The sequence below is a fragment of the Bos javanicus genome, chromosome 26 (genome assembly GCF_032452875.1).
Source record: "Bos javanicus breed banteng chromosome 26, ARS-OSU_banteng_1.0, whole genome shotgun sequence".
Taxonomy (NCBI): domain Eukaryota; kingdom Metazoa; phylum Chordata; class Mammalia; order Artiodactyla; family Bovidae; genus Bos; species Bos javanicus.
In genome coordinates, this window is record NC_083893.1 from 34221664 (window position 1) to 34241244 (window position 19581).

Consider the following 19581-nt stretch of genomic DNA (forward strand, 5'->3'; position numbering starts at 1 on the left):
AGAACGCCAGGCTTCCCTGTTCTTCACCATCTCCCGGAGCTTGCTCAGACTGATGTCCATTGAGTCGGTGATGCCATCCAACCATCTCATCCTCTGTCATCCCCCTCTCCTCCTGCCCCCTATATAGTGGATGCTCCAAAAATGCCAGACGCTTGGTGGACTGCTATCTGGAGGACCCACTAGGCATTCACAGGGTCACATCAGGGAAATCAGGGGTCCCAAACCCACACTTACCATCTTGGGGGGTGGGAGGTCTGGGAGACTCTTCTGAGGGGCCGAGGAGGGCTGGGGGGGCTCACCGTTGGTCAGCGGGTTCTGCTGCTCGGGGGCTGTGGGGAGCCAAGCAAGAGAGGGTTTCCGTGAGGGGCACCCAGCCTCCCAGCAGAGTCTCATTATCCAGGAATGTCTGGTCACATGAGCCCTGAGTTCTATTTGAGCAGGTGTTAATTACCCAGGCAGGCAGTCCCTGGAGCCAGTGCTGTTTTTCCTCCAAGAATAGGGTAGATTGGCCCCGGGCAGATTCCTCAGAAGGAACTAGTTTGAGGTTTCTGGCAGGTTCCTCACCCTCTCCTCCACCTGCCCCATATCCAAAATGATCTGGCCACAGAGCTCTGGCAGTGGAGGAGCTGCCTGTGGGCACTATATTGAGCGGCTCTCAGCACCGAGCCTGTGATTACGTCTGTCCACCCCACCAGTTTCCCCAGCAGGCAGACTGACCACCTTAGGCACATGGGCTCTTTCATGCAGGGGACCTCTGCTGAGTCCATGCTTGGTGGTGGGGCAGGAGGTGAAAGCCACACTGAGTAACTGGACCACCAACCGTCTGTGCGCTTTTGGGAAAAAAGGCGCCAAAGGCTCTTCTGAGCCCATTTCAGCCGGGCCGGACAGGCCCAGGCAGATTTGACCCTGGGGCTTTTCAGGCTGATGTCTTGAAGCCAAGGCTTTACCAGACTGAATGCTTTGGGGTGCTGTGTTCCCACCTCTTGCTAAGCCTCTGCATTTGAGTTACAGGCTTGAGAGTTGGGAGATGGGGCCTCTAATCCCCTGTGCTCTGCAACCTAGGCAGCTGTGCAAACCTTGGACCTCCCTGGGATCCTGCTGGACCCAGTCCTGGGGGTTTTCATAGAAAAGCAGAGAGCAGAACAGAGCAGGAGAGTAAGACACCACGGAAGACGATATGTCCTTCCAATGGAAGATAAAATGTTCTGCCAAGAGATCACCTTTGAACAAAACCTTCACATATTAAGGCAACTGCTGGCAGCATCGCTTCCTCCCCATCACTCCTATCTCCGCCCCCGACACACTCATAAAACCCAGACTTATCAAAAGTCATAAAGCCGGGGCCGTGGGATCAGCACCGTACGCAGCTGCTTTCTTAGAACATCTGAATTATAACTTCCTATTTCCGGGGTGATGCTGGGAAATGCTGAGAGATTTTAGGGACAGATGCCTTACCCAAGAAGGGGATGTGAGACCTTTAAGAGGCAAGGAGGTGGCCTGGTTGGTGAAACTTCCCCAAAATACATCAACCCAGAATACCATCAACTAAAATAGGACTTCCCAAAATAACCCCCCCAGGCCTGTCTGTGGTGCTGGCTGGAAGGAAGGAGGGGTGGTGTGGGACCAAGGCTTAAACCTGCCCCGCTCCCGGGAGCCGGCCCGTCTGTCGGCAGTAATCCCATACCTTTGTCTTGGGACTCGGCATTCTGTTGCTTGTGGACGGTCACCTTGTTCATATAAATGTATTCCTCATCAGAACCTGCAGGAGGGGGACGGAAGACAGAGGCTCCAGGTGATTTCATGAAGGGAAAGGGCTTCTAGAGAGAAACACCCCCCCACCCCCGCCACCCTCGAGACACCGTCATCAGCCTGGATTCCAGTAAAAGCATACAACATTTTCAGTTGATTGGAAGAGTCCATTATAGAAAGAGTTGACGGATTTCCAGAAAAAGAAATGCCTAGTTTGCTGACTCAATTTTCTGTCCTGGGAAGAGGGGAGAGGACAGAAAGGGAGGGTGCAGAAGGGTAGCTTTGGGAATAGAAGTCTTACATGGAAAAGCACCCATAGCCTAAGGATCTGCCTCAGATTCCACCAAGCAGAGATTTCTCTGCTTTTTCCTAGGCTTTCATTTAAATTGTGAAACATTTCCTATCAGTCATTCTCAACCTAGTCTGAATTACACGCATGGGCTGATCAGAGCAATGTCTATATAAGATAGGTCACATTGAGGATCTGGAAGTTTAGCTTCCAGGCCTCTAGCTGGAGTGCTGCTGTGCGGCCCTGAGCTCTGTTTTTGGAGGGGTGAGTGTGCTGGGACGCGGGCCTGCAGCACCAGCAGCTGCCTGCTCTACCTTCCGCAGCACAGCCCTTCCCTTTCTTTAGAAACATTTCAGTACAAGTTGTCACGTTCCCCCTGCACATCTGGGCAGAGAAAGGCTCGTCTTCTAAGACAGTTCCCAACGCCCCAAGGGCCCTTTCTTCAGAAGCCTGCAGAGGAGGCTCATCTCAGTGTTTTTTCTCTTAGCAATCCTTCTGCATTTCTTTGCAGTTCTTAATTTGCATTTCCTAGAAACTTGTGGCTGATAAATTCCAGTGGCTGGAGACGGTGCTACTGAGCCAAGGAGCCCAATCCACACCCCTGGCAAAGGAGGCGGTTCAGCCAGTTCCCCACCACAGACCGCCCGGACTCCAGCCAGCAGGCCTGCCTCCACAGAGTCCTGGAGAATCCAGAGAAACTGGAGGAGGACACGGCTGGATGGAGCTTCCTCCTTCAGCTGTGGGATTGCCACCCTGGTGCCCAGCCCTGCCAGGGCCAGTCAGCAATGTGATCCCTATACCAAGGGCTGCAGCAGCTTGAGCTGAACTACGAGGTCTAAATGCAGTTATCCACAGCTTGCATACTTCCACTAAAGGGCTGCGTCTGTACCTTCTCCAGACCCTGGCATGGGGAGAAGCACTCTGCAGGGGGAGGTAGGAGATGGGGTTGGGGGTGGGGCGTGGTCCTCAGCCAAACTCTGCCGTCAATAGTAATTCTGAGCAAAACACCCAACCTGTGTACCTTGGTTTTCTTGTCTGCAGAATATGGAAAACAATTGTGATGAAATACTGCCTATTTCTGGGGCTTCCCAGGTGACTCAGTGGTAAAGAATCTGCCTGCCAATGCAGGAGATGCAGGAGACTTGGGTTTGATCCCTGGGTTGGAAAGACACCCCTGTGAAAGGAAATGGCAACCTACTCCAGTATTCTTGCCTGGGTAATCCTATGTTCAGAGGAGCCTACAGTCCATGGGGTTGCAAAGAGCCGGATACGGCTGAGCACACATGCATACATACATATTTCCTATTTCTGCCTAACTGCAGTTCTCAAGAGTTCAAAACGCAAATATCAGGCAATCTGAAAGAGTAAGGTAACCTTATAACTAAGATTTTAAATGACAACTTAGGACTTCCCTGGTGGTCCAGTGGTTAAGAATCCACCTGCCAGTGCAGGGTACACCAGTTTGATGCCTGGTCCGGTAAGAGCCCACATGCCACGGGGCACCTAAGCCCATTCACCCCAACTACTGAAGTCTGTGTGCCTAGAGCCCGTGCTCCACAACGAGAAGCCACTGCAGTGACAAGCCCACACACCACAGCTAGAGAGCAGCCCCTGCTCGTCACAACTAGAGAAAGCCCGCACATAGCAACAAAGACTTAGCACAAAAATAAAGTTAAAAAAGAAAAGAAAAAAAGACCATTTAAATTATGGGTTTTCCAGTGGTCATGTATGGATGTGAGAGTTGGTCTGTGAAGAAGGCTGAGCACCGAAGAATCGATGCTTCTGAACTGTAGTGTTGGAGAAGACTCTTGAGAGTCCCTTGGACTGCAAGGAGATCCAACCAGTCCATCCTGAAGGAGATCAGCCCTGGGATTTCTTTGGAAGGAATGATGCTAACGCTGAAACTCCAGTACTTTGGCCACCTCATCTGAAGAGTTGACTCATTGGAAAAGACTGTGATGCTGGGAAGGATTGGGGGCAGGAGGAGAAGGGGACGACAGAGGATGAGATGGCTGGATGGCATCACTGACTCGATGGACGTGAGTCTCAATGAACTCTGGGAGTTGGTGATGGACAGGGAGGCCTGGCGTGCTGCGATTCATGGGGTCGCAAAGAGTCAGAAACGACTGAGCGACTGAACTAAACTGAACTGAAATTATAGCAAATAACTCAAAGGCTCAATAATAGGAAAATGGTGAATAAACCATAGTACATTAACATGGGTAATAGCTGGTCACCTTTAAAAATAAATGGATTACTGGAGAGTGTATAAATGGGCTGAACATCGTGGAAGTGATTTTAGAGAATTTATTTAACTGTTCCTGGTCTTTAACCCATCATTTTCCTTGTCAGAAATCAATATTTTGAATCAAAAAATATTCAAGTATTTTGAAGATAAACTCCAGTATGAAAACAAATTTTATTTGAGGGGGTTCATTGCCATGTTATATAAGAATTTTTTTTTAAAGAACAAAATGTATATGTTCACTAACAATGGGCTAGTTGAACTAGTTGAACACTTCTCATTCGTCAGTGGACACTACCCACCTGTGAAAAATAACAAAGCAGCGCTATGTCTGCTGTTTATAAAGATATCCAAAAATTAAAGGCTCGTGTTTCAGAAAAGAAAAAAGAAAAGAAAAAGTACACAAACTGTCAACACAGGGCAGTGTGCACAGGCAGCGATACTGAACATAAAAATAACACAGAGCAGAATGTAGGGGCAAACCACAAAATACACGAAAATATTCTGATGACACCAAGAAAGGTCCCAAAAGGAATCAAAGCAATGTAAATAGGGCTTAACGTTCGTTTCACATTCATTTCTTTTTTCAAGTTGTTGACTAAGCCCACACTCCTTTCCAAAAAAAAAAAAAAGGCAAGATATTGTTGATTATTGTTTTAACTGTGAGATTCTGAGCAGGTGATTCCTCCCCAAGATGGCCATTTGTAAACTGCAGTTTAAACTGGCTCTGGTCCATGTCACAAGGCCGCGTGTCCCTCCTTGGACACGCTGCAGGCTCTGCTTGACTAAGTATTGATCTCAGTGTTGCTAATCCCCCAGAATCCAATAAGTAAGTAACAGGCTCCCAGGGCCGTCTGCAATCCTGTGAACTGGGCCTTGGAAAGGGGAGGCTGATGAGCTGTCCCACGTCTGGGAGGCAGTCTTGGGGTTGGGGAATTTCTATCATGCTCTCATTTATTTTCAGAAGTGCACTGAGCCCCAGCACCATGTGAGGTGCTGGGGACACAGCAGAGAACAAAACAGACATTGTCTCTGACTTCATGAACCCACTGGGGCAGGGGCAGGCAGGCGGGAGGGAGAGGGAGGCAGATCTGGATGGATAGTCACACAGGTATGTGGGGCGTGACAACACTACGGGGCGGGGGAGGAAAGGAGAGCTCCCAACGCTCTGACCACGTGTGCGGATCCAGGGAAAACAATCTTTGTCTGAAGAGGGTGGTGGTGAGGGGTAGGGAGGAGGGGCCCAGACCCTCTCCCTTACAGTTGGATAGACTAAATGTTCAAATCATGTCCCATCACAAGGGCAGCCCCTGAAATGTTCCCAGAGTTTCTGAGCAGGGTATTGGGGGAGCCCTCAGGCTTAGGACAGGAAAAGATATCAGGATCCCAATAAACAGACCTCAATCCATGCCTTGATCTCACTATTGAGACAAAAGAAGAGAGTAGGAAATTGAATACTATTTATACATGAAAGATCAGAGAACAGACAATTCGATGTGAAAAGTACAGACACAGACACACACACACACTCATACTCTGCCCCAAAGGTGTGGAAGTAAACAACAGCTCAGCCAGTGGAGATCACAGGCTATCTTGAAATGATCAGCCTGTCTCCACCTACGAGTCCAGGCAAGTTGAGTTCATTTTCTGGAAGACACACAGTGAGGCAGGTCTAGGAAGCTGAGAGAAAAAAAAAGAATGCCTTCAGTTTAAGGGGCTGTGCATTCTATCCTGTGCAGCACAGTAATTAACCTGGGGCAGACTAATCTGGACCGTAAAGAGGGGAGGGTAGCATCAGGGTTAGGTCGGCTGGCCCAAGCCTCTGCTGGGCTCTGTCACACGTGGCCATGGAGACACAGATATACAGAACAGACTTGTGGACACAGTGGAGGAAGGAGAGGGTGGAACGAATTGACAGAGTAGCATGGAAACTTATACACCACCCCAGGTAAAACAGATACCAAATGGGAATTTGCTGTATGACTCAGGGTGCTCTGTGACAGCCTAGAGGGGTGGGATGGGGTGGGAGGTGGCAGGGAGGTTCAAGAGGGAGGAGACTATGTATATCTACGGCTGACTCATGTTGATGGATGGCAGAAACTAATACAATACTCTAAAGCAATTACCCTTTAATTAAAGATAAATAAGTATTTTTTAAAAGGGGGAAAAAATGTCAGTTGCTGTTGTAACCACTCTGCCATGTGAGAAGATGCTAAGAGAACCAGAAGGGGAAACTTATAAGTAGTGGCTACTCACCCGTGGGCACTGACCTGGAGAAGAGTTTGCATGCTAAGTTGCTTCAGTTGTGTCCGACTCTTTGTGACCCTATGGACTGTAGCCCACCAGGCTCCTCTGCCCATGGGATTCTCCAGGCAACAATACTGGCGTAGGTTGCCATGCCCTTCTCCACGGGATCTTCTCAACCCAGGGATCAAACCTGTGTCACTTATGTCTCCTGCATCGCTGGCAGATTCTCTACCACTAGCACCACATGAACAGAAGTGACAGCCAAAAGTCCCAGTATGGCTTTGCATGTTTATCTGTAGTCTGGGTGCACTCTGGGGGAGACTCACACTGGGGAGCCCCCTAACCCGCTGTCGGCAGCTCCTGCAGCCCCTCATGCTGCAGAGACTAAGGGTGGGGAGGGCCTAATTTTATAAGAGCCAAACATACAAAGATTAAGGATGAAACAGAGGTCACCTACAGGAAGTCACACTAAACCAGAAAGGGACCCCTGCACCAGGGGCTCCGATGGGGTGGTGAGAACCAGAAACCAGGGGTCAGCCGCCACCACCGCGGTGTTTTTCAATTCCCAACAGAGGTGTTCTTTACCATCAGACATTCTCAAGTCGGAGCACATCTAAATGGACTGGGAGTGTGCTCTTTAAAGGGTTCCACCAATGAGTCCCTCTGCGGAGTGACTCATTCCTCTCTAACGCACCTGCTTTGGAACACGTATTTCCCATCCGTTTGTCCCACCTTTGATGCACTGCTGATCAGCACTCAAGGCAGGTCAGCAGATGCTCACTACAAAGCCAGGAGGAGCCTGGGAATCAGGGGGTGGCCTGCAGAGCTCAAAGGCAATGAAGGGGCTCCAAGAAAATGCCTTTGATGAAAGGCTAAGGGAGCTACATTATGCCGACAGAAGAGAAGGCTGCCGGGCATATAACAACATGCTTTGGCTTTTATAACTTTTCTGATGTTCAGACAATAGAAACTAATTCCACAGGGAACAAAGAAAAGGAAAAGGGACTTTGAAATGCTGCCCAGTGGATGCAGGCTGGATGTAAGGGAGGAGTTCCTGGCTGTGATGGCCGGAGCAGGTGCGCCTCTCTCCCTGGCATGGATCTGAGCTGCTCCTACTGTGAGGCAGATGGATTTGATGCCCTCTTACGATCCTAAAATATCACTTTCAGTTCTCAAACATCCGACATAAAAATAAACTTGACTAAACTGTTATGACTTCACAAGAAGCCTCTTCTTTAAAAAAAAAAATTGTGCTAGAAATGAAACCATATGTCTACAAGAAGATTTGTACAAGACTGTTCAAAGCAGCCTTATTATTCCTAACAGCCCAAATCTGCGAATAAACCAAATGTCCATCAACAAATGAACTGGATAAACAGGTTGCGGTATATTCAAAGAATGGAAAACCAATCAGGAATAAAAGGAACTACTGATGCAACCCATGGCATGGCAGAATCTCCTGAGTGAAAGGGACCCAACCCGAAGGACAAACCATCCAATTTCATTTATATGAAAATCCAGAAAGGGCATCACTAATCAATGGTGGAAAAAATCTGAACAATGGTTGCCCTGGGGTGGGTGGGGATGAATTCTTGCCCTTGAAAGATAGAAATGCTCCCGAGACAACAGCAATGTTCTGTGTCTTATTTTGGGTGCTGGGTGCACAGGTGTATAAGCTTCCCAGGTGGCGCTAGTGGTAAAGAACCCACCTGCCAATGCAGGAGATATAAGAGACACAGGTTCAATCCTTGAGTCTGGAATATCCTCTGGAAGAGGGCATGGCAACCCACTCCAGTATTCTTGCCTGGAGAATTCCATGGACAGAGGAGCCCGGTGGGCTACAGTCCATAGGGTCGCAAAGAGTCGGACACTACATTCTCAATTAAAACCACTGAAGAGAAAATTAAAATGATAAGAATAAAGTAGTACTGCTCATAATATTCTTTACTACTCTTGCAGTCTGTAGATTGAATTTGCCCTCCTCTATTAAAAATTTTAACAGAGGACTTAACATGCACACACACACGTGTATACAGTTGTCCAAACTCACTGAATTGACTACTCAAGATTTGTGTACTTGACTGGATACAGAATCTAGCTTGATTAAAAAGATAGAAAAGATAATTAACTGAGGGTTCTTTGATTTGTTGTTGTTTAGTCACTAAGTCATATCTGACTCTTTTGTGACCCCATGGACTGTGTAGCCCACCAGGCTCCTCTGTGCATGGGATTCTTCAGGCAAGAATACTGGAGTGGGTTGCCATTCCCTTTTCCAGGGGATCTTCCCAACCCAGGGATCAAACCCGGATCTCCTGCATTGGCAGGCGGATTCTTTACCACTGAGCCACCAGGAAAGCCCTGTGATATACAGTCTTAAAGCAATGTTTTCCAGTTTTCCTTTGGGCTGTATGACTCTGGACAAGCTATTTAGACTTTGTAGGCCTCGGTCTCCTCATCTGTAATAATAGCACCAACCTCACAGGAGTGTTTTGAAGATGAAGCCTTGTTAACACATGTGCAGGCGGGAAGAACTCAACGAAGCACTAGCTATTATTATAATACTAGTTTATTTTCCCTTCTCTACTTTCAATAATAGGAAAAATACTTTGAAAACACTGTTTGAAACCTCTCTGTGGGCTACTGTGTTGAGAGTTTGTGGGGCTGCCACACACGTCCCATCACTTCTGTACTATCGTTACCATCTGCTGTGTCCTGCTAAAAATGCATAAATTAAGTCCTAACCCTGAACAGCTCAGAATGTGACTATATTTGGAGAAAGGATATTTAAAGAGATAATTAAAATTAAACGAGGGCGCTGGGGTGGGCCCTGTTCCAATATGAATGGTGTCGTTACAGGAGAGATTTGGACACCGGCGTGCACGCACAGGAAGACGGTGTGAACACGCGGGGAGAAGAGGACCATCCGTACACCAAGGAGACCAGCCTCAGAAGGAAGCGACCCTGCCAACACCTTGATCACAGATTTTTAGCCTCCAGAACTGTGAGAAAATGAGCTCCTGTTGTTTAACCCAGTCCGGGGGCCGTTATCATGGCAGCTTAACACACAGATGACCATCCCCCTGTTTCCGCAGGGACCCTTCACCAAGGCCCCGACCACACTCACTGCTGCTCTTGGTGTATAAGCGGAGAAGCTCGGCCAGGCCACTCTTCTTCACCACGGCTGTGCTGCTCAGGTTCTCCTGGTCAAGAATCCTGAGGAAGTCATCCAGCTCTGTCAGCAGCTGCTCCAGGGCTAGAGACAGAAAACAGAGGACACTCTTAAAGCAGCTGCCTTCTCCCTAAAGGCCCCATTCAGATACACCTCTGATCTCATAGCATCCCATGACGGACCCTCTGGTCTCAAGGGGAGGGGTGTGGGGTGAGGTCAGGCAGCACACAGGGGACCCAGCCAATAGGTGTGATTCCCAGCGCCAGGGTGGTGGGGACAGGCCAACACACCCTTAGCTTTGGGATGGGCAACCTTGGCCAAAGCTGCAGGGCCACCATCTTTTGGATTGACAGTGGTCAAAGTGTCCTGATCAAGCCCCTCAGGCCATGAGAGCGTGGAAACAGGATTTTCTTCCTCAAGTAAAGAACAGCTCAGGGTCTGGGGAACTTGAACACAGATCAAACCCACAACCACCAAAAGAAACGCTGTGGTTGAGTCAGTTGTTAAACCTTTCCCCAAGGACGGGAAAACACAGAGTCACTCCAGGGAGGTGAAACAGTGACTATGCTGTCCCTGCAGGAATATAGACAACCCATCAAAAGCCACGCTTGGACAAACAAAACCTTTCTCCAAGATTCTTCACTGATTGAGAATCAATGTCACGAGTCCAGCATCACTCCCAAGTTGATGAAGGGCTGCCGTGCCTTGGGATCCACAGCCCTTATTTGTGGGTCTCTCAGGTGCCACTGTTATAGAAGCACTTGGGGACTCCCGGCTGGAGGCACCTTGCAGAAATTATTAGTGCACCGGGCAAGAGGGAAGGTGCAGGACCTTCACCACACCATTACTGTCGTGGTTGTTACTGTTAATGACCTAAATCTCATCTAAGAACAGAATGTCAGACATTTCCTGATGGTCCACTGACTGAGACTCCACAGGGGACCCAGGTTCCATCCCTGGTCAGGGAACCAGATCCCACATGCAGCAACTAGGAGTTCTCATGCTACAGTGAAGATCAAAGATCCTGAGTGCCACGACTAAGACTCAGTATAGCCAAATAAATAAAGACAAATATATATAAAAGAAGAACAGGATGCAGCATTCACGGGTGGGGTCTCACCTCGGCTCTTCCAGCCCAGCTGGCTCTCCTGAACGTGCTCATTAATGGCAGCGACTTTGAGGGTCTAAACAATACTTTCCAACCCTGGCTACATTGGAATCACCTGGAGAGATTCTCAAACTCCTGATGCCCAAGCCACACCCAGATGGATATCCGAGCCTCTGGGAGTGAGACCCAGGGGTCAGATCAGATCAGTCGCTCAGTCGCATCCGACTCTTTGCAACCCCATGAATCGCAGCACGCCAGGCCTCCCTGTCCATCACCAACTCCCGGAGTTCACTCAGACTCACGTCCATCGAGTCAATGATGCCATCCAGCCATCTCATCCTCTGTCATCCCCTTCTCCTCCTGCCCCCAGTCCCTCCCAGCATCAGAGTCTTTTCCAATGAGTCAACTCTTCGCATGAGGTGGCCAAAGTACTGGAGTTTCAGCGTTAGCATCATTCCTTCCAAAGAAATCCCAGGGCTGATCTCCTTCAGGATGGACTGGTTGGATCTCCTTGCAGTCCAAGGGACTCTCAAGAGTCTTCTCCAACACCACAGTTCAAAAGCATCAATTCTTCGGTGCTCAGCCTTCTTCACAGTCCAACTCTCACATCCATACATGACCACAGGAAAAACCTCCCCAGGTGATTCTGATATGCAGATATTTTATTTTTGCAGCAATAAACCTGACATGCTTATTGATTAAACTATTGCTTCAATTTTAAAAAATGAAAAGAAACATGTTTAAAAATTCTCTTTTTTACAAGTATGTACACTTTTTACTTTGACATTCAGTCTTTCATAGACAGCTTTCAGCATTATTATTTTTTGAACTATTAAATTATTTTAATTCTTCCCTGTCACAGGGAGTTAACAGTGATGGACTTGAGACACACTTTTTTTCCCTTTTTTTTTCTTTTTCTTTTTCTCTAACCAGAAGTTTGGAAGACCACAAGGAAAAAAAAAAAAAGCAAAGATCTGTTATACATGATAAAGTTGTCAAGAAATGTCTTATTCCTAGGAAAGAAACTTTTCATCTGTTGAGCTTTTGAAACAAAGAGTATGAGCCTTTGAAGCTGAGAAGCATGGGTCTGAATGCAAGGCCAGGGGCCACACCTGTGGGCTCTGCTTCCAGGGCAGCAACCGAGTGGCCCAGGCCTGCCCTCCATCACCTACTGCAGGAACTCTGAGCAGTCGCACAACCTCCAGGCTCGTTCCGGCCTCTGTACCGTGGAGAAGATAACGTGGGCCCCACCCATCTCACAAGGCTGGTGTAAAAGACAAAACCTGTGAAGCTCTCCACAGCTTCACTTGTGAAATGCTACGCTAACCACACGAAGAGCTCTGTCATCGTCTCCTCCCATCCTGCGGTATCACTGGTTATTTCTTATTCTCCACCTTAGAGTGCTCGTCTCTAAGCTCCGCTTTAGAGAAAAACACAAAACCTTGCCTCAACACTCCCTACCACGGAAGGTGGTGGAAGGAAAGGAAGGTCACCTCCTCAGAGCAGCCTTGCTTGACCACCTTCTCCAAACTAGCTATTTATTATCATCTTCTAACTCAGCATCTAGGTCTTCATAGCCCTAGGCCTAGAAGTGGGGCTGTGCTGCTGCTGCTGCTAAGTCGCTTCAGTCCGACTCTGTGCAACCCCATAGACGGCAGCCCACCAGGCTCCACCGTCCCTGGAATTCTCCAGGCAAGAACACTGGAGTGGGTTGCCATCTCCTTCTCCAATGCATGAAAGTGAAAAGTGAAAGTGAAGTCGCTTCGCAACCCCATGGACTGCAGCCTACCAGGCTCCTCCATCCATGGGTTTTCCAAGCAAGAGTACTGGAGTGGGGTGCCATTGCCTTCTCTGGAAGTAGGGCTACTTCTTAGTAATAAGAATATACCTCATTTTTAAGATTTGTAAATGAGTAACATCAATAACAAATGAAATAATAGTTGTTATTTACTTGCTCATTTTTAACGGGCATCTTTGTCTTTCTCACCCTGGTCTAGTCTGTTAGCTCAATGAGAATCAGAACCACATCTGTCCTAATCCTTGGCACCTCACACTCTTATAGGTGTTGAATGAATGTTTATGGAAAGAATGAATAAATGAATGAGTAAATTCGGCACCTACTAGCTCATAACAACTCTAGGAGGTAAGCAACATTATGCCCATTTTGCAGATGTAGACCTCATGGCCCAGAGAAGACCCATAATGTCCCACACAGCCAGTAGCAGAGAGCTGGGTTTGCTCTCTGACTCCAAGGCCGAGCTCTTGGCAACACCCCAACTGATACCTCCATGTAGGGCCTTCTTCCAGCATCCTGCAAAGGCCTGGCTCCCCAGAACTGAACCAGAATCCAAGACTATCTGCTAACCTCCCCCCTGACTATTAAAGAAGCCCTATGCTCCCCTAGTTCTAATAGAGAGCTCAATGGCCTATTTCTGCTCAAATACCCCTTTGACTCTCAGTGGGGCAGTAGCCTCTGACTTCATTCCTGAAAAAACCAAACTCCCTGGAATGAGTATTGCTGTTGACTGGGAGAGAGCTGGAGGAAGCAAAAGGGGAATGAGGATGTGTGTTTCAGAGAAGAGTGACGAAAGTATGGACACACGTGAGCGTCAGATCAAATAGCCTGCTCACTCAGATGAGTGGGTGGACGGAAGATGCCCTCAGCTCTGCCAGAGATGAGAGGGGTAGATGGTGAGTGATAGGCAAGGCTAGCACGAGAGAGAAGCCGCACTGGGTAGCTCTGCTTGGCAAAGAACCACAGGCCAACAGCAGAGCCTCCTGCCCCGTCCTTAGGTGTTGCGAAGAGCACCCTGAGAAGTCTCCAAGAGGCCAGTGGCTTTTGCCCAGTTTTACTTAAAACTGATCAAAGTCTTTATGGAATGAATTTTGAAAGAGCACCAGCAAAAGTTCCCTGAGCTCACTGAATTAGTAAGTCCCCAACCTACAAACGAGTTCCATTCCGAGAGCGTGTTCATAAATCCAGTTTGTTCATTAAGTCCAACAAAGTTAGCCTAGGGACCCAACTAACACAATCAGCTCTATAGTACTGTAATAGATGTGTAAGACTTTTCCCACAAATAACACATAAAAAATAAACAAAAAATAGAGCACTTTGAATCTTACATTTTGCATCTTGAAAAGTTCAGTAATACAGCACAACCGCTGGCATACAGGGGCTGGTAATGAGTGAACAGGCAAGAAGAGTTACTGCCTGGAGGAGGGAAAGGATGTGGGAGATGGAAGAACTGAAGGGTCTTCAACAATAGGAGACGGAGGGCAAGCTGCAATTTTTCACCTGATGCTGATGGCACAGGTTCTGGTTCCTCGCGGGATTCAATTCTATCTGCGCTCTGGGAAAAAAATGGCCCAGCAACATCTGGGTAGCAGCTCCTTTTTCCTTGTCATAGGAGACATGGTAGCACTGGACTGTATTCTGGACGGCTGCTGCAACCTTCATGAACCGTCCTGTGCCTCGAAAACGAACAGTGCCTCCTCAAATAAAGCAATTCCCCTTGCCATTTACTGCATCATGAATCTCTTTGGTTCTTCAGTTACTTCTTCCTGTTGCTTTTCTTAATCCTTTCTCCGGGCCTCTAATTCCATTAGGTGTTCAATGCACATTCGCATCTTTGAAAGTTCACAACTTATAGGTTTGAATGCAGGGGACTTACTGTACCAGGTGAGACCCTAAAGTGTGCCCAGCACTCGGCAAGGCCCTCAGCCTAAACTTACTGGGAAACTGGAAAGGCGATCAGGATCACGTGGTTCTGTTCTCTTGCAAGCTCGTTGGCAGGGCAAGACCAGCACAGGTGAAGTGACGTGATCAACAGACCAAGGTGTGCCACCAAAAATTCAAGAATCAAGCAGGCGGTATCTCTTCACATGTGACAGGAGATCAGACAAGAGGCTGAAGGCTGGAAGGTTTCTAGGAAGAGGCCATAGTAGAGTAAGGCTTTGTGTTGTTTTTTGTTTGGTTTGGTTTGGTTTTGAACAGCTATTTCCTGTTGGCTGCAGAAACTCACAGGCTAAAAAGCACTGAGTTTCAAGACGGCAAACTCAGGAAAACAAAGGATAAATGACACTGCTCCTTGACCTCAGCTGCAGTGGATAAGGAAGAACCTTGAGAAACAATTAGGATCTCAACCACATTTTTCCTGACCTTCTGACCTCCACCAGGCTGTTACTCCTGCTACCCCTGCTAACAAAAAAAGAAGAAAAGCCCAAGAACTGAAAGTGTCTCTTGCTTCCACATCCTCAGCTATTCCCAAAAGCTGCCTGATTCCTGGAAAACAGCCTTTGTTTATTTCTTATGTGAGCAAATACATACCAAGCCAAAGGATGAAAAGCATTGTGCCTGGCTCTGGGGGGACAAAGGTGACCCAGATTCTTGGAAATGGGGGCGTCAGTGAATACACCGGGTAAAACAGAAGGGATCCAGGGACATCTCCAAGGATCAGGGATGCACCAAGGAAAGAAACAAACTCAGGGGTTCTCAGGGGGAGGAATGTATAAGCTGGGCATTGAGGACGAATAGGAGCTTGCCAGAAAGACGCAAAGGCATTTAAGGAAAAGGGAATGAGACACTCAGGCAATTCAGGTACTGAAGGCACAGGGGCATCTGAGAAATCATGAGCAGCTGTGTGTGTCAGGGCACCCAGAGCAGAGGGGCACAGTGGGTGGGCTTCAAAGGGGAGCAGGTGGGCTCTGTGGCCAGACCTGCAGACTTAGATCAGGTGGGCAGATCATAAGGGTTTTATCTACTTTGCTAAGGAGTTTGTGCCTTTTCCGTCAGGGTCTCTGGGCAATGCAGTGGAGGAGGCCATATAATACTATTCTCCAAGCAGGCTAGAAGTAAAGTAACTCTGCCGACTGTGGGGAGGACAATAGAAGGGAACTGGGGACAGGGAGGGGAGGCAGGGAGACCAGTGAGATGGCTGCATTAGCACAGATGACACAGACAACGGTGTATCCTAATCACAGCGGTTGGGACAGTGCAGGGCGCCACACTCCCCACCAAATCCAATTCTCCCGAGCACCCTGCAAATGTGGAGTGGAGAGTGCGCTCCTGAGGCTGGATTACAACCTAATTCGTCACATCCACAGTCAGCAGTGGCCCTGGGGCCAAGTACTGGCTGTCTGCAGACTGTCCCCAGGGGAAGTCAGAGAGATTCCCTGGATCACGGCTTCTGCTTCCCATTCCTCCATATTTCACAAGGTAGCAGGGGACAGGATGGAAGGGCTGCATTTGAGACACGTGACAGGCAGCGGCCATGGATCTCGGTGATCATTCCATTAGACGTGGAGACTGTGAGCAAAGATGCCCGCGGGTGGCTGAGAGATGTGGAATGCCACCAGACACTCAGGCCTGAGGACCCTGCAGTCAATCGGGCAGCTGTGGTCCCTGCCACTGGGGAACCAACAGGCCAGGCCGATGGGAAAGATGGGCAGACGGGGAACACTGAGAAAGCAGAAAGCTTCCTTTCTTATGAAAAGAGCTGAGCTAGGTGAATGGTGGAGAAGGCAATGGCAACCCACTTCAGTACTCTTGCCTGGAAAATCCCATGGGCAGAGGAGCCTGGTAGGCTGCAGTCCATGGGGTCGCTAAGAGTCAGACTCGACTGAGAGACTTCACTTTCATTTTCACTTGCATGCATTGGAGAAGGAAATGGCAACCCACTCCAGTGTTCTTGCTTGGAGAATCCCAGGGACAGGGGAGCCTGGTAGGCTGCCGTCTATTGGGTCTCACAGAGTTGGACACGACTGAAGCGACTTAGCAGCAGCAGCAGCAGCAGGTAAAAGGTAAGCCCCGGGGTTGAAGAAAGACAGGACCAGAAGCAGCAGGAGTCACAAAGCCCGGAGGTCATCTCCCTCCTCTCCGGATCCATGCTGTCCCTCAAGGTCTCTCCAGGTCCCTATCCACAAAGCCGCCCATGACCAAGCTCCCGGGCCAGTAGACCTCACTGTCAAAGTCCAGTTGTTCATGGTCATCTCGGTTTGTACCAGTTCTACATTCTGGGCTAGGCCTGAGTCCAGTTCTGGTCAAGGGTCAGCCTCTGGAAGTCTGGGCCTCTGACAAGGTACTAAACACAGAAGAGGCCAGGGATGCTTCTGAGATCGTACCCTCCGGGCTCCAGCCACAGGCTCCCCCGATCCCAAAGCAAAGCGTTCCAATGAAAACTTGTACAAGCCAAACAAGCAGAAGGTGAAGCAGCGACTGTCTTTTTCTGGAAAAATGAAAATCCTCTTTGGGTGGATTTCAGTTAGCTGAAGCAGATATTCATGTACCTGCTTTCGTCAAAGCCAAGTGGTGTGAAGCAAACTTTGGAAAGGCAGGGGAAACCAAGAGCTCAGGCCCTTAAAAACAGCAACTGATAAAAGCGAGGCCCCAGTCTTGCACCAACCCCAGTGACATTTTAAAGCCCTCAGAGCTCAGAGGAATGCGGCCCTTTCACTGCGGCCCTGGAACGTGCTCAGCTCCCTTCCCCACCCCACCCCCCAAAACCGCTCATTCTGGTCTCTTCCTGGTCCTCCAGCGGAGGGAGGGGAAAATGAGCGTGTTGTTCACTGTGGAAACTGTAGGCCCTTGTGCAGTCTTTGCATCCTGCCTCTGTTCAAGTTCAGAGCTGTCTGCTCACGGTCTGACAGCTCATCAATAAGATTCTTGTTCAGGACTCGCAAGGCCCACGCGGAGCTGGACGGGTCAACTGTGCGATTCATTGCCCTTGGCCCAGCCAGGCTCTGCCTCCAGAAGACCTCCTCCCCCGGTTCCGCTCATTCTGAGGCAGTCCCGCTTTGTGGTCACTAGGTTCCCAAACATACATGTCTTCCCAACATGCCAAAAAAGCTGCTCCTCATGGTTCCCCTGCTGTTTTATGCACGTATTTTTATTTATTCAGCTGCATTTGCTGAAGACCCACGATTCAGGGTGATTTTCCTTCCAAACATAAAACTAAGCAGAACTCTTCTTTAAGTATAAAGACATGCATTCCCCTCCATATCCCATTGGTTCCTAACATGAGCCACTATAGACATATTATCTGCATGAACCCCACTGCTGGAGACCAGTTGAAGTCATGAAGCTGGTGACAGTTTCTGTGATAAGCAACAGCCTCAGGTGGGTTGCCATGGAAACCAGAAAATGCCAGCAGATTTCTTCTGATCCTAGAGAATCCTCAAGTTCTCAACAATGAACTTTTGGGGCTTCCCTGGTGGCTCAGTGGTAAAGCATCTGCCTGCTAGTGTGGGAGACAAGGGTTCGATCCCTGGTCCAGGAAGAGCCCAAATGCCGTGGAGCATCTACGCCCATGTGCCACAACTACCAAGCCTGTGCTCTAGAGACCGGGAGCCGCAATTACTGAGCCCGTGTACTTCAGCCCCTGAAGCCCTCTCGCCCCAGCCCCCATGCTCTGCAACAAGAGAAGCCACTGCAATGAGAAGCCCGCACACCTCAACAAAGAGTAGCCCCTGCTTCCTGCAACCAGAGAAAAGCCCGCGCAGCAACAAAGAATACATAGTTATTTTAAAAAATAATTATAAAAAAGAAAAAGAATGAACTTGGAAAATATGCCCCTTTATTCCACCTAAAAGGAGATTCCCTCCCCCCAGCCCTTTAAGGAGGTCAAAGCCTTCTTTCTTTACAAGAGCCAAATGCCAAGTCAACCTTTACCAAGTACCCAATGTGCTGGTGGGTATGTGCCAGGCATGTTGATAGGAAGTGGGTTTCTTTTTTTTTTTTTATGGTGGTAATACAATATAACTTTATGTTTATTTACTTTAGCGACTTTAAAGTTTATAATTCGGTGTCTCAATGCCATGCAAGTATCACCACCAGGATCTAGTTCCAGAACTTTTTCATCACAAACTCATTAGGCAGTGGCTCTCTATTCTTTCCTCCCCTAGATTTATGGCAAACACGATTCTGCTTTCTGTCTCTATGGATTTGCCAATTCTATAGTATGTGACTTTCTGAGCCTAACTTCTTTCATGTTTCATCACTATTTTAAGATCCCTCCAAGCTATGGCATGTATAGTATTTCATTACTCCTTACAGCTGAGCAATGTTCCCTTGTATGGATATACCACCTTCTGTTTAACCCTTCGTTATTAATGAGGAAGTGCGATTTTATTACAGAAAAAAACGTGTTAATTGGGCTATCATTTCTGTACACAGTAACGTCCTCTGTTTCTACTGCACAGTTCTATTGTTTTGACAAACACACTAAGCTGTGGCAATTATCACCACAATCAAGATGCAGAACATTTCCACGACCCCAAAAGTTCCTTTGTGCCCTTTTGCAGGTGGCTCCTTCCTCACTCCCAGGCCCTGGCAACCTGCAGGAGGCTCTCAAGAATGCATGGGACTCTCAAGACTGGAGAATGATGATCCTTTTACTGAACATAAGGCATCTCAGATTTGTCCATTGTTGTACATGGATAAGAACTCTGGTCCTTTTGATTGCTGTGTAGTATTCCACCCCACCGTTGCAGGAAGCCCATATGTCCCCATAAATTCAAAGATATCTTCTCTGCTGGGTGCTTTAACACAGACTGCTGGTCTCTGTGTCCTCCCACCAGTTTTCCATGCTCTTGAAGCACCCTCTTGCTGACTTTCAAAGGCATGACTTGAACACCAAATGGATGACCACTCAGGGCATACAAACAAAAGACACACAAAAGACAAAGCCGTGATTCTTACCAAAGGTTGCACCCTGGAATCACCTGGGGAGTTAAAAAAAATATTCCTGATTCCTGGTCCATCCCCAGAGCTCCTGCTA

General features: G+C 48.3%; 1 protein-coding gene across 5 annotated transcripts in view; it reads right to left on the bottom strand.

The window, feature by feature from the left end:
* The window catches only part of AFAP1L2 (actin filament associated protein 1 like 2), a 116634-nt gene that overhangs the window by 32790 nt on the left and 64263 nt on the right, over positions 1-19581 (bottom strand). For 3 of the 5 annotated variants that reach the window (XM_061403549.1, XM_061403552.1, XM_061403548.1), the window contains 3 exons: positions 9655-9783; positions 1685-1759; positions 235-329 (listed from right to left, as the gene is read on the bottom strand). In XM_061403549.1, coding sequence (XP_061259533.1) covers positions 235-329; positions 1685-1759; positions 9655-9783 — 299 coding nt within the window. Of the gene's footprint in view, positions 1-234; positions 330-1684; positions 1760-8239; positions 9394-9654; positions 9784-19581 lie in introns of those variants that run through there. The other 2 variants (XM_061403550.1, XM_061403551.1) reach the window with 2 other exon arrangements.